The 16,159-nt window shown below is 42.9% G+C and overlaps 1 protein-coding gene across 1 annotated transcript in view; it reads right to left on the bottom strand.

Annotated features, from left to right (window-relative positions):
- Positions 1 to 16,159, bottom strand: part of exoc4 (exocyst complex component 4) — a 263,398-nt gene that overhangs the window by 154,932 nt on the left and 92,307 nt on the right. The window contains exon 10 of the mRNA XM_017711300.2: positions 5,478 to 5,574. Coding sequence (XP_017566789.1) covers positions 5,478 to 5,574 — 97 coding nt within the window. The remainder of the gene's footprint in view (positions 1 to 5,477; positions 5,575 to 16,159) is intronic.

Genomic DNA, 16,159 nt, shown 5'->3' with positions numbered 1-16,159 from the left:
GGCACCATACTACTACTGCTGCTAATACTATTATTATTACTATCATTATTATGACTCTTATTATTAACACTATTAGTATTCTGTATACCATTATGGTCCATTTATGTTTATATCACCCTCCCTTATTCTGTACTGTTTCCTTCCGTTAAATCCAAGCTTAATTACTCAGTGTATTTATCCAGCCATGGATGAAACCTACATCTCATTACAATCCTAAACATGCACCCAAGCACACTGCCATCTTTACCTCCACTGCTTCTGACTGCCCTCCAGCCAACAACCTCTAGTCCACCTCCACCATCCGTCCACAAACCCACCCACACCCCCTCTCCAGCCTCAGGAGGACTGCGGCCCTAGCATCTGCTTCCTGGCGGGGGTGCAATCACTCCGACACCGGGGGTCTGCCAGCCCTAATCACTGCCGAGCATGGATGCAAGCGAGGGGAGAGATTACGGCGAGCCGTGCGGTCGCCCCTTTTCAAAATGCCAACCTCAGTCAGGGCAGGAGGGTTTAAATACCACTCAAATGTCAGCATGAGGCCCCACAAGTCAAACTAAATTACCTCCTACCTACTCCAGCTCCCCTTGCTGCACTCTCCAGGTGTGAGAGAGTGTGTCGGTGGGAGTTTATTCACAAAAAGATACCCATATACACATACGCTAGGTAATCAAAGGAAACAAGGAAAAACACAAATATTCGCCGACGCACAGCATTTCAAGGCATCAGCGCTTTCCAATCGATACGCTGCAGCTCATATGTAGCTTTTTACTGCACAGTATGGACTTAACATGCTGTGTTTGATAAAGCTGGCGGGTATCACACTGAAGACGTATTAAATGGCAATTAAAACAGTGCCTCTGACTGTAGTACTTTTTGCAGTGTAAACAGAAATCTAACGTCACCTTTTATGCAAATAGCAAAAAAGATGCAAAACTACAAAAGCATCATTCACTATTCCGCAACAGGACAGAGTGCCATAACTACACAAAGCTGACTGGCTGCTAATGATGCCCCCATGAAGAGAGTCTGAATTTGTAGTCTACAAAACATTCCATGAGGTGGTCCAATCTAAAAGCTGTCCAGATTCCCTGAACAGCTTGTTCCCTACAAAAACAAACACATACACGTTTAAGTGCTTAGAAAAGCTCCTTATGGTGATTTTTAGCCGTTTTTAGCGCTTTTTACCATACAGGTAAATTTTACAGTTACATTTTACCATACAGTTCATGCATTTTACACAGGAAGAGCATCATGTTTCAAGCAGTTTTATAAGCTTATACTTCAGGATAGAGCCGTTTTTGAGCTGTGCAATAGGGTATTTCATAATTGACCATTTTGCTGAACAGTTAAGTTATTCTCCATGCAGAAGAGCAGGGTTGAAGTCCAGCTTAGGAAAGCACTTGGGCCTCTAACGCCCAGTTCCTATAATCTGGCACGTGGTCATCGCAGCCCTTAACATTGGGCCTCATTTGCCACCCGTTCTTCAGAAGAAATTTCTTCTTAAAACCCACTGACGCAGTTTTCAAACAGAATCAAGACACTCAAGAGCACAGCAGTGAGAACAGTTCTGCGGTTAAAGAACACATCATGAATCTGACGTAGACCTTTCTCAAGAACACGTTTAAGAAGAAACTTACGAAGATGCTGGTAAATGAGGCCCACTGTGCTTATGGCAGAAACTCATATCACAATAACAATAAAAACACGATTTATCGTGCGGCCCTACTTTTTTCTATGGAGTGCAAAGTAAAACGTCTGCAGTGAAATGACACGGCAAGCACACTAACAGACACACTCGCGCACTCAGGCCTTTATGGGGCAAAAAGTATCGATCTGCAGGGGGGGAAGTGATACTCCAATAAGTGTTTTTGCACCTTCCAATGTACTGCAGATACCAGGGGAAGAGCCAATATATTACAGTGCAAAGCCCTGAAGACAGAGTGTGAAGTTGCCCAGAGGGACTATCGATTACGTTCATGCTGGGCAAGTCCCGTTTCAGCCCATAGCCAACGCAAACATTAACTTCATGACGGCGCGCCATGATCTTCCACTAAACATCACCTGCTAACAGAGCCTCTATTGACCCCCGAATGGCATGGAGAATTGATTAGCCACTGCATTAACAGGCAAGTATTGATTTAATGTAAAGTTTGTCTGTTTCGCTGATACAGCAAACTCCAGGCCTGTCACAGACTGCAGCCTGCAGCGAGCATCGATTAGAAATAAATGCAGACTTGTATCAATTATAAATAAAACAGGCAAGCTCCCTCTCACACCACCGCACAGCCCAGTGAACCCAGCAGCTGCTAATCCAACAGCCAAGGGCACAAGCTCTTAGGGATGAATGATGGAAGCCATTATGGACGACACGCTGAAGGTGGAGCAGAGCGGCTCGTCTGTTCAGGCTGTTCATTTGTTTGGCCCGTCACCTCCTCAACCCTGACCGTGCCGGAGGAGCCGGCCGGACTGGCAGCCGTGACTGGCGCCGGTCATTCATTCCTGATGGACTGAAGCACGCCACGCCCCCTGGCCGCCGCCGCCCCCCAACACCAGTGCCAATAACAAAGAGTTATAGCTGCTGACTGGAGCACGTTGCTGTACTCTGAACGGCTGATGGTGTGGCGTACTTCAAGTTCAGTTGAGTTTAAAAGACATTTAGCTGAATGTTACTTAAAGATATACTGAGCAGCTACAGTGGACCATCCGAATAAAGTCACTCGAGCATTTCCACTGTGCGCTCTGATCAAGCTGAACAAAGTCAAATGTTGCAAACGAGCTTCTGTGAGTGTTTTGATGCAGCTACGGATGCATACGAACCAAGAGCCAAGTAGATCATTCTCAAATCATTAGGAACTAGTCAGTCGGTCCTGACTAGGCGAAGACCAAACATGGACAAGCAGCGTTAGAAGAGCCCCGACCCTGGACACTTTTAAATCAAGCCTAAAAACATTCCTATCTGAGCTCAGTTTAAACACGGTTAGTGTTTCTAGCTCCTTCTCCTCTGTAGCAGCACTTTATTCGGGGCAGTCGTGGGCTGGAGGTTAGGGAACTGGCCCTGTGACCGGAAGGTCGCCGGTTCAATCCCCAGCACCGGCGGTCCATGACTGAGGTGTCCTTGAGCAAGACATCTAACCTCCGCCTGCACCCCAGGCGCTGTGGATAGGGCTGCCCACCGCTCCGGGCAAGTGTGCTCACTGCCCCCTAGTGTGTGTGTGCTCACTAGTGTGTATGTGGTGTTTCACTTCATGGATGGGTTAAATGCAGAGGTGGAATTTCCCCGGTTGTGGGAACTTAAACTTATCCTAATTTGATTTCTTACGTGATTTTTTTATTTAAAGGTTTATTCTATTACATCTACCGACCATGCACTGATCATGCTTTTCATTCCTACTCTCCTCTGCCTTACTTTTATTTTAAAACTACTGTGTATGTTCTCATTTGTAAAGCACTTTGAATGACACCAGTGTATGAAAGGTCCTATATAAATAAACCTGCCTTAAAACAAAGAGCAACTCATTTTGCCACTAAAGCAGGTCCGTGTTTAACCTACTTATTTAAAGCTGTTTTTAAAGGAATGGTTTACCAAACAAATCAAGTTTACACCATTTCCAACTCAGACGTCCAAATTTGGCCCCTTAAGTTTGGCGGTGAAGGTATGGGGCTAACGCTGCTAACAATCTCTAGAATTCAATAGTCACCCAAATCTTTTCTGTAAATATATCCCCAAAACATCTCTCAATCGGCTCAAATTGCCTTCAGGTCTTCATTAATGTGGTGCAGACTTGTTGATGTGGTTTAGGACACAGTTTGCCTTAATATGAGCTCTAAAAATGAAATGTAGCTGAACGCTGTCGACAGTCACGTTAGACAACAGGAGTGTTGTGCCAAAGTCTCCCCTGCGCAGATATCGTGTAAATATACGGTACATTTCTATTCATAAACTGCTATTTACTCTTGGATTTTAATCTGAAGATGTGTTTATAAGTAGAAACATAAAAATCCTCAATCTGTGCCTGCCTGATGAGTGTGCACTTGAAGGGGAGCGGGATTCTGGTAGAATCCAGCACAGCACTTGTCTACAATATCCGCCTGTAGCGCTCAGCCACGTGGTGAGGTTCTGTTCAGGTTTATAGCCCACGGTACCTCACGCTGCTGCTCTAAACCACATTAACAAGTCTGTACAACCGTCATGAAGATCTGGATGTGCTTTGAGCAGGCTGAGAGAAGTTTTGGGGATGTATTTACAGAAGAGGTTTGGGTGACTACTGACTTTAAGTGTCCATTCCATCTAGGATAGATGAAAATACTGTAAATTTGACAGCCGTTTTCGTTCTGCTCCTTCTTTATGCTCTCTTTTTGCTTTCCTTTCCATCCTACGTCTTGGTTTGTTTTCTTTGTGATACAGTGTTTAACAGCCGGCTTCTTCGCTGGTCTGTTTTTCTGACGCTCTGTAAAACGACCTTGAGATTTGGAAATGCATTATATAAACACAACACGTTATTATCACTATTTTGATCATTATTATTAGAAAGTAGTTTTTTTTTTTGGCACACCATTACTTTAATATCTGCCATACAACGTTTACGCGTAGCAGTATAAATCACAGCATGATTTTTTTTTTGGTCCATATTTTGCAGCCACAACATATGAATAATTCATCTGAGCTGTCAAAGATGAACTGAATACAGCCCCAAAGTTTATCACTGTGACTCAGCAAGTTCATTACTTCTTACTCGTCTGGCTGAAAAAAACATTCTGATTTAGGCAACGACATGAAGGCCAATCATGTTTTTTTATGGTACATTCAAACTAAGTCATCACAGAAAATGAGGGCAATCCTCAGTCTGTGTCGCAGTGTTGTGGATGCAGGGGAGTGATATCTGCACTCCTCTGTCAGAGTTTCTTTCCCTTTCTAATCTGGCTCCTTTAAAGCAGCCTGTATTTTATGAAATACACCAAATGAACTGGGCCAAGCCAACGCTTTGCGCTTTGTCCTGTCAGGTTCAACGGACAAAACGGTTCACTAAAGATTCTGGTCAGGCAATGACGATGCCCATAAGAGGAGGGGCAAATAAATAAATAAATAAATAAATAAATGCACGGCTTAAATCTAACCGCCAGCATTATGACTGCTGGGCAGTCCAGTCACGTTCTGGCCTGTCTGACCATGGTTCGGACACATCTTTGTAATACTCCGGTAACATCAGAGGGCATTAGTGGGACAGATTCGATGATCGGACAGAGTGGAAAATTGAAAGGAAAATTGAATGTGCAGGGAAGCTAAATGGGCCGCTCCAACTGATGCCGTCAGAACAGATCAAAATCAAGGGTGCTGCCCGGTAATAACGCCGAAATCACAGGCAGGGACGGAAAAAAGATGAAAGGACAAAACATACGATTCTTGTCCACAGCCGCTGCAGCGGCTAGCGGAGCAGGGAGGTTCAGGGGCTTGTTAGCACCAACTTTTGAAAGCCTACCTGAGCAGCGGCTGAAAGATGACTGTGATGTTCCTGGCTCCTGGCTTACACAGGTACTTAGTCTCGCCTCCCTCGATCAGGTTATCGTCTGCTCCTCCTGTACGGGATGACAAAACGAGACAAAAATGTCCATTAAAGTCCAGTACAACTGGATTTCGTTGAAGGCTTTTGTAGCTGGCAACTCTTGTTGCGCAACACATGGCTGTGAAAAACAACGGAATAAAAGCCGCATTTTCTCTCTGAGCACTGCAGAAGCCGTTGTTACAGCACACGGACACTCGCGCTCATTCATCTGCACCCAAACTACTGCAATTCTTCTGTGTCTAGTACCAAAAAGTCTCTCACCTAAGTGCACTAAGACAACAATGAATAGTCCATTATCACGTCTCCCCTGAAGCCTAGTCATAATTTGGATTCATCTTCACTGCCGATCCCTGCATGAGCTCTTAATCTGTTTCTGGACAGCTGCCTTACACCATCCTGAGTGCAAATCTAACACTGTATATATTTAAAATAATTGGAAGCCCACCAGATCTATTTCAGACTTTCACATCTGTTCAGTCTCACTTGCATACTTAGACTACTTTTTAGAGCTTGAGTATTTGTCTGAACCCAACAGTACCAGACTGCTCACGCTGAGTTTAGGCGGGTTCTGATGTGTTTTCCCCAAAATGTGTATCAGCGTCAGGTTCAAACTCACAACGGTGCTCTCACAGCCTGCATTTCCATTGCTTTAGTTTCACTCCTTACTTTATTCTTCCTCCCTACTTTCATTAAAATGGTCACTCACTTGTGAATTCAGCACCGAAATCTTCGAGGTCCACGCCTGGGAGAAAACAGATTAACAGCAAATAAAGACGCGTGCTATGGAGACTAAACGGTAACACTTTACTACATAAGGGCTTTATGACGCATTCATAAGCACTGAATAATGTGTTTATGAAGCACTACTTGAACATTTATTAAGCGCTTATGTCGGTTCTCGCAACCTGGCATAAGATGTTTTATGAAATAAATGACATTGTACTGACATAATAAGAATAAACGAACATATTTACAGCACTAAATATATTTAAACCCTACACATAATCGCATCAATCATCTTATCTATGCCATGGAGGGAAGAGGGGGTGGTTTCCAGGCATATTTAACCTGATATCGGTACAATGTCGTCTTAAGAATGCTGACATAAATAGTTATGTATAGGGTTTAAATATGTTTAGTGCTGTAAATATGTTCAAGGTTTATTCATATTATGTCAGTACAATGTCATTTATTTCATAAAACATCTTATGTCAGGTTGCGAGAACCGACATAAGCACTTAATAAATGTTCAAGTAGTGCTTCATTAACGCATTATTCAGTGCTTATGAATGCGTCACGAAGTCCTTATGTAGGTGGCCTTCAAATAAAGTGTTACCGACTAAACTACTTCAGGATGCTGTTCAGAAGTTTCTCAGTGTGGAACGTAACATGAATTCTGCCCAGCTGATTCATTTATCATCATTACATCATCGTATCATCGTTACATTACGTTTTATTTCATTTGTTTGTGGCTCTGTCAGGTTCAGACTCAAAACCTGACCATGTTTTCGAATCGGTAAAGACAGCAGCTTCTCGGGTTGTATTTGGGTTTGGGCCAAAATCTTAGGCCCGATTAACTCCTTAAAATCCCAGACTCATTACATACGGAGGTTTATTATTCAGTAACTACTGGGATTTCAGTGCAAACTGGCTGAGCTATTCTTAGGCTACGGGAGCGCGTAATACATCTTTAGGGGTTAAAGCTCTACTCCTTTGTCATGAGTCCACTTTCCCATGTTCACCAATCCTCTCTCAGAGTCTTGCTTTCTCTCAGTTGTTCTTCTTCATGTTCTTAAGTACGTCTGCGTGACAGAGCAACTGCCCATACAGTAGTTTCTGATAAATGCGATAAGTCAATAGTTACTAGTCCACTGCTGGAATTACAGCCGATAACTGATTGCTTGGCTTCTCATTTCTGCTGCTACACAATCACTAGGCAATTTTTTAACTCAATGAAATGGAGGATGACGGATAACACAGCCATTATTCACTAAGTACTGTAATTCACTCAGGCCATGGCCTTATTCAATGATCCATCTTTACAGTTTCATCCAGTCTACTGCTTACTACGCTTTGTAGATTACATAACTTCATTTTTTAAAGCAAAAAAAGCAAGATTTTTCAGCAACTGATTATGAAATGAACTGAGTTAGACAGTAATCAGATAATGGGGAAACTCCAGGTCTACACGAGTCAGACAGTAATCAGATAATGGGGAAACTCCAGGTCTACACGAGTCAGACAGTAATCAGATAATGGGGAAACTCCTGTTCTACACGAGTCAGACAGTAATCAGATAATGGGGAAACTCCAGGTCTACATGAGTCAGACAGTAATCAGATAATGGGGTAACTCCAGGTCTACACGAGTCAGACAGTAATCAGATAATGGGGAAACTCCTGTTCTACACGAGTCAGACAGTAATCAGATAATGGGGAAACTCCAGGTCTACATGAGTCAGACAGTAATCAGATAATGGGGAAACTCCAGGTCTACATGAGTCAGACAGTAATCAGATAATGGGGAAACTCCAGGTCTACATGAGTCAGACAGTAATCAGATAATGGGGAAACTCCAGGTCTACATGAGTCAGACAGTAATCAGATAATGTGGAAACTCCAGGTCTACATGAGTCAGACAGTAATCAGATAATGGGGAAACTCCAGGTCTACATGAGTCAGACAGTAATCAGATAATGGGGAAACTCCAGGTCTACATGAGCCAGACAGTAATCAGATAATGAGGAAACTCCAGGTCTACATGAGTCAGACAGTAATCAGATAATGAGGAAACTCCAGGTCTACATGAGTCAGACAGTAATCAGATAATGGGGAAACTCCAGGTCTACATGAGTTAGACAGTAATCAGATAATGGGGAAACTCCAGGTCTTCATGAGTCAGACAGTAATCAGATAATGGGGAAACTCCAGGTCTACATGAGTCAGACAGTAATCAGATAATGGGGAAACTCCAGGTCTACATGAGTCAGACAGTAATCAGATAATGGGGAAACTCCAGGTCTACATGAGTCAGACAGTAATCAGATAATGGGGAAACTCCAGGTCTACATGAGTCAGACAGTAATCAGATAATGGGGAAACTCCAGGTCTACATGAGTCAGACAGTAATCAGATAATGGGGAAACTCCAGGTCTACATGAGTCAGACAGTAATCAGATAATGGGGAAACTCCAGGTCTACATGAGTCAGACAGTAATCAGATAATGGGGAAACTCCAGGTCTACATGAGTCAGACAGTAATCAGATAATGGGGAAACTCCGGGTCTACATGAGTCAGACAGTAATCAGATAATGGGGAAACTCCAGGTCTACACGAGTCAGACAGTAATCAGATAATGGGGAAACTCCTGTTCTACACGAGTCAGACAGTAATCAGATAATGGGGAAACTCCAGGTCTACATGAGTCAGACAGTAATCAGATAATGGGGAAACTCCAGGTCTACACGAGTCAGACAGTAATCAGATAATGGGGAAACTCCAGGTCTACATGAGTCAGACAGTAATCAGATAATGGGGAAACTCCAGGTCTACATGAGTCAGACAGTAATCAGATAATGGGGAAACTCCAGGTCTACACGAGTCAGACAGTAATCAGATAATGGGGAAACTCCTGTTCTACACGAGTCAGACAGTAATCAGATAATGGGGAAACTCCAGGTCTACATGAGTCAGACAGTAATCAGATAATGGGGAAACTCCAGGTCTACACGAGTCAGACAGTAATCAGATAATGGGGAAACTCCAGGTCTACATGAGTCAGACAGTAATCAGATAATGGGGAAACTCCAGGTCTACATGAGTCAGACAGTAATCAGATAATGGGGAAACTCCAGGTCTACATGAGTCAGACAGTAATCAGATAATGGGGAAACTCCAGGTCTACACGAGTCAGACAGTAATCAGATAATGGAGAAACTCCAGGTCTACACGAGTCAGACAGTAATCAGATAATGGGGAAACTCCAGGTCTACGTGAGTCAGACAGTAATCAGATAATGGGGAAACTCCAGGTCTACACGAGTCAGACAGTAATCAGATAATGGGGAAACTCCAGGTCTACACGAGTCAGACAGTAATCAGATAATGGGGAAACTCCAGGTCTACACGAGCCAGACAGTAATCAGATAATGGGGAAACTCCAGGTCTACATGAGTCAGACAGTAATCAGATAATGGGGAAACTCCAGGTCTACATGAGTCAGACAGTAATCAGATAATGGGGAAACTCCAGGTCTACACGAGTCAGACAGTAATCAGATAATGGAGAAACTCCAGGTCTACACGAGTCAGACAGTAATCAGATAATGGGGAAACTCCAGGTCTACGTGAGTCAGACAGTAATCAGATAATGGGGAAACTCCAGGTCTACACGAGTCAGACAGTAATCAGATAATGGGGAAACTCCAGGTCTACACGAGTCAGACAGTAATCAGATAATGGGGAAACTCCAGGTCTACACGAGCCAGACAGTAATCAGATAATGGGGAAACTCCAGGTCTACACGAGTCAGACAGTAATCAGACTTCTGCTTTACAACCGGCCAGTAAACTCACAGAAGAAGAGGTGACGTAAATGTAATATAAAACTTTTTTTAAAATCCTTGCGCCACTTTAGCTGGAAATATGAACATACATCATCTAGAAGATGAATATTTAAATCCTTCATTTTATCAAGAACGTATTTGGTTTCAACGTCACTCCAAAAGTGTTCTGCTGCGTCTCGCGGTGATGCCGTTTGTAGGAGTAAGAGTTTATAGCACTGAGAAATCTGATTACCGAGCTAAGATCCAGCCTCTTTATCAGATTTCTTAATCAGATCTCTAGACCGGAGTTTATATGAACATTTGAATAATCAGATAACTGCAGAAATCTGATTATCATCAGATTACTGAGTGCATGTAATATCTGCCATAAAATTATCACTAAAACTAACTGGGCCAGAAATTCTGCTCTATTCTATACAATGCATGAGTGCTTTTGCGTAATTCTGTCCGTCACCGTCATCCCTGACTTGGATCTCTATACAGCTGCTTTGCGTGATAGTGACTGGAACCAGACGTCTGAAGACATTAAAGCAACCTCACACAAAGCTGTTCGATGAAAGGTCCAAGGTTTTAGCCTGAAAAATCATTTTTAAACTCCAATAATGGCAGAAAGCTACAGGTAGGAGGTTGCAAGGCAAAACCGTGTCTAAAGAAAACTTCATTTTTCACATTAATTTACATTTACGGCACTTGGCTGACGGTCTTATCCAGAGCGACTTACAGTTTGATCATTTTACACAGGCAGGCCAATGCGGTGTTAGGAGTCTTGCCCAAGGACTCTTATTGGTATAGTGTAGGGTGTTTTCCTAGGTGGGGATTGAACCCCAGTCTACAGTTACATTAACCACTATTTTACCATAATCAACATCACATTAAAATTCATAACTCAAAACAAGGTGATCCCTGGTTTCTATCACCACCACCGTAAAGAAAACTGAACTGTTGGTAAGTTTTTCTATAACAAAGCATTTCACATCAAACCTGTCTTTATGACTTTGATTACATCTCAAAAATTGATACATGCATTAAAAAAGTCAGTAGAAATCCTGTTTAATTAAATATTATATGTATATTTGGGTGCAAAAACAGAACACCTGACAGTATTATTACTCTGTCTGTCTAATCATTAACGCTGACCAGATTTGTCCTGCACAGCTCAAGGAACAGAAACCTTTCATGTCAACAAATTTCTGTTATTAAACGCAGCTAGACAGCGAGGGGTTCAGGAGACTCCCACTCATCAGCGTGGGGTACCCCCATGCGTCCCTGGGTAGACCCCGTGTTAACGGGGTTAATAAGAAAATCACGGCTGTGGAACTCACTCAACTCGACAGAGGGCCTGCAAAAAACCGAGAGAGGTTTACTCCTTATTACCTCCAGTCATCCGCACGTAATCAATATAATTGACTGAGAGGGGATCGCGAGCGCTGTCAATAAAAAGATCCCCGATGGCGAGGAACGTGCAGGTTTGTGTACGCCCCGGCGGCTCTGTGGATATAAATAACAGCATCGTGTCATCTCCTCTCGCACGGTGACAGTGTTATTCATTAACATTTCACAGCGCTTTGAGCCACTGAAGGGACGGCTTTAACCACACTGCTCTGAACTGGGGCCCGCTGGTCTGACTCGCCTGCAAGTGCGCGCGCGCGCGCACACACACACACACACACACACACACTTTCTCATGCAAACACACTTGTGTGGATTTGGATGCAGACCAACTACTTTCAGTGCTCACCTGCAGCACAAGACGCCTCACACCTGGAAGCTGAACGACCAAGAAACAGAATCGAGATTCTCACTGAAACATCAGCCGGAGCGTCTGATGAGTCCGATTTCCACGGCACATCCTGCCGGCGTGAATACAGATATGTCCACACGCTACGGTTATGTCTATTTTCATTTCTCGCTCTATTTCTGCCTAATGTATATGAGTTTACGCGCAATTATGTGTGTCACACTGCAATTTCCTGTCAGGATCGATAAAGTCCTTCCTTCCTATTCTTTCCTTCTTTCCTGTGCTTTCCCTCCCAGTTCTTCCCAGTCCTTCCCATTCCTTCCTTTTGTCCAATCCTTCCTTTCCTTCCATTTCCTACCTTTCTTTCGTCCAATCCTTCCGTCCATCCTTTCCTTCGTTGCGTTCCTTCCTTCTCTTCATCCAATTCTTCCTTTCCTTCCTTCCTTCCTTCCGTCCCTTCCCTTTCCTTCCTTTCGTCCAATCCTTCCTTCCTTCTATTCTTCCATTCCTTCCTACCTTTCTTCACTTCTTTCCTCAACTCCCTTCTATTCCTTTCTTTCCTCCCTTTCTCTTCCCTTCCTTTCTATCTATCTTGCAACACTGAGCTGATCAAAAACTTTTTTTATTGCTATATATATATTTTTTTTTTTTACAAAACAATTTGACGGTTTTCTTTTCCAAGCTATAGTTAAAAGTGCTGAAAATCTTTGTTTAAACATCAGAAGGTCTGAGTGATGATGAGCCCTGACATACAATAGCAGATCAAATGTGTGGGGTGAAGCATTATTCCCAAGATATTGGAGAGTGGGATGCAACCTAACATGGGGTGAAACGTAACATGGACTTCTGGTCATCTTGTATTCCCATCCTGACCTTAGTCACAAATTTCAAGCGCAATTAGGCCGATTTCTCGATTTTCTCTCATAACTTCTTCAAGTGTTACTCAGTTAACGATTTGCATGTATAACAGAATTCACTCACTTTGGCGGCTGTAGCTCGGCACCATTTAGGATCACGTAAATAACTCGCGGGTAGAGCTAAAGTACAGCCTCCACGTGGGGGGGTTAGTTTAACACGCTGTTGCATCTAAACCTTCCAAAATACACAATGAGAGAACTCCATCCAACCCCCCAAACCCCCCCCCCCCCCCCCCCCCCAAAAAAAAAAAAAAAAACATAAACCATTTCTTCTTTATGGATGTTTTTATGCACAGATTCTAAAATGTATTACAGAAGTCAAGCAAACAGAACATCTCTCTCTTTCATCGTGTCGATATTAGTTCTTCTAGTTTGGGGTACAAACTACGAAATACAACATTTGGTAGATACGGTGTTCTAGCAGCCAAGAAATATCAGCCTCTTTTCTCTAATCATATTTATTTGGTGCACACATTTTGTGTGTTTAGGTTGGGAATCTCATCTGTTTCAAACAACATAGAACTGAACTGGGTTTGCAACTGTTACGAGTCACTCAAAATGAATCCCACCTAATGGGCTAAAGTTGCGCTCTCGGTGGTTCACAAACAGCAGGTGCTGGAAACAAAGTCTATGGTTTCATTTGTTGGAGAGAAGGGCAGATGGTTTCCATTGAATGGTTGCCTAAACACTTTTAAAACTGTGCACCAAATGTGCCTTTTCTGTAGAAACAGCCTGTAGTCCCCTCTGGGAAGGCTTTACACTAGATGTTGGAATACTGCTGTGAGGATTTGATTGCATACAGCCACTGAGCATCAGTGAGGTCAGGTACTGATGTTGGAGGGTCAGTTCTGCATCACTTCAACTCATCCCAAAGGTACTGGGTGGAGCTCCATCACTCCAGACAACACAGTTCTACCCCAATGCTGGGGCGGTTTATACCACTCTGGCCCACGATTGCCACTGGACATGGTGACCTTAGACTCGTGTAGCGGCTCCAGCGTGTCCCGTTCGATTGGTCGGTGCTTTTCTGTGGAGGGTGCACAAGCTGTAACAAGTGCACCTCAAAGTAGCTGAATCCACTCATTAGTAGGAAGTGTGGATACATTTGGACACTGTATAAAGATCAAGAGTCACTGAACAAGCCACTGCTGCGACTCTCATACACACACACAGCCCTCCACAATCTCAGCTCCTGCGTTCAGATGTACCCAACAGCATTGTCCTCCGAGAGCTCCATGTCCCTGATATTCTGCGGAGATCGCGTTTGGCTGAAAAGCCTCCTTTTCACTCCCTGCTCCCTTTTCTCATTAACAGAGACAAGAGAATCTTTATCCTTACTAACAGCTTTTAGACCACTTCTTCTCTCGCTGCCGTTTCCATGAAATTCATTTCCGTGGAAGCAATTCGAGTTGCTAAGTGGAAACGGAGCCCACGTCCAATTTTCTCTCCTCCTCCATTCTCTGATGCCAATTCAATTAAGACTCAATTAGGTCCCCAAAACAACCACACTGTGGGCATGGGAGGGGAGAGACAGTCAGCGAGAGGCAGAGCGATGATGTGCACCAGACATAGCTTAAGCCTTCAAAGATCAAGAAGTGAAATCTGACAGACCCTCAAGAAATACTACATGTGAAGGAAGAAGAGCTTTTTCACAAGCTCTCAGAACAAGGGCCCGGGGAAAAGCCAGGTACTACATTTACATTTATAGCATTTGGCAGACGCTCTTATCCAGAGCGACTTACAATTTGATCATTTTACACAGGTAGGCGAAGGCGGTGTTGGGAGTCTTGCCCAAGGACTCATAGGGTAGGGTGAACCCCAATCTACAGCGTAGAAGGCAGAGGTGTTACCCACTACACTAACCAACCACCAGGTCTACAGTACTAGGGCTGCACAATATAATATTTCTCAATCATTATCATAACATTGGGCCTCATTCACCAATATCTTCCTATGGTCTTTGTTCTTGAGAAAGGTCCTAAGAAAAGGTCTAGGGTCTAGGTCCACTTTTATCCATCCATAGGAGTCACTGGTGTTATACATAAGAAAGGCAACACCAGAGACACTTTTAATGAAAAATGCATTTCACAGAACGGCTGCTATGAAGCATCAAACCATCAATCACAGAATCTCCACTGAAATATGCAATTTAATCCATTTGTGTTCTATTTTTTCACAATTACCTGAGAATAAAGTCGGTCACACCGGTGACGTCAACTAGAAGCTTCATATGAAATCATGAGCTAAATGAGAGAATCTCTGAGAGCTGAAAGACACGGTGGACTCACCACGTGCTTTTCTTCATAGATCCCCAGAAAACAGGTCGAAGGAAGTCGAGTGACGTCATCGGTGCAAAAATGAGATTTTTTTTATTACACAGTAACACCAGTGACACGACTTCTGGGGACCACAACTTTCATTATATTTTAAAATATTTGTTTGGCATTTGTTTGATTAAAATCATATGTTTCATAGTCATGTATAGATTACTGCAGTTAAAATAGCAGAAAAACATGCTTTTCACCTGGAAATATGGCCTCACCCTTCACACATGACTGTATGACAGCAGTTTTGTGTTGCTTGGAATTCTATATGATTGATTTAAAAACCAATATTGCTAAATTGAGGCTCAAAAAGGTGTAATTGGGTTTTAAGAAGAAATATCTTCTGAAGAACGGCTGGTGAACGAGGCCCATTAGTCTGCAATACTGATATCAACAAGACTCGCAGAACATCAGCGAATATCAAACTGAATCACTGAACGTTTTATGTTGTGCTGTGAGCATCCCAAACTATTTGTAGATATATTATATGAGGTCTTTAAGATGCATTCGTTAGACCCAACATACAGTAAATAGTGTAAGTCAGCAATGCAGATCAGTTTTAAAACCATGCTACATAAATGATCCACCAGCACTACGGAACGCTCAGGACCTTCTGGGCCTTCAAAGACAGGATTTGTGATAAATAATAATAAAAAAACTTGTTATAATCATCATACTTTTATTTAGACTTTGCAAGTATTGTAAGAATGCTTATGCTATTATTACATTTTTCCTGGAAACAAAAGGGTTAAAATCTCCCATTGGTCAGTATTTCAGGAGCTAAACTGAAGGCCTAACATGTCAGAGATGAACCACCAACGTTATAAGTGGAATTATCACTGGAATCAACCAATCACTTCCCAATAGGTGGAACAATTAAGTGAGAAAATATGTAATTGTAATGCTTCTGGACGTTCTAGATATGCCACTGACTCACTGGGTGCGAGTGGTAGACCCCTGTATGTTTAAATCAGATGTTATAAATGAAACCGTGGCAGCTCATCAGGGCTGTTTACTGAACTGCAGGTAAAATATCTGCTAAAATATATGTCAATAT

This window comes from Pygocentrus nattereri, chromosome 1 (assembly GCF_015220715.1).
Source record: "Pygocentrus nattereri isolate fPygNat1 chromosome 1, fPygNat1.pri, whole genome shotgun sequence".
Classification (NCBI taxonomy): domain Eukaryota; kingdom Metazoa; phylum Chordata; class Actinopteri; order Characiformes; family Serrasalmidae; genus Pygocentrus; species Pygocentrus nattereri.
The sequence above is the reverse complement of the archived record's forward strand: the minus strand, read 5'-3'. Positions and strand labels throughout refer to the sequence as shown.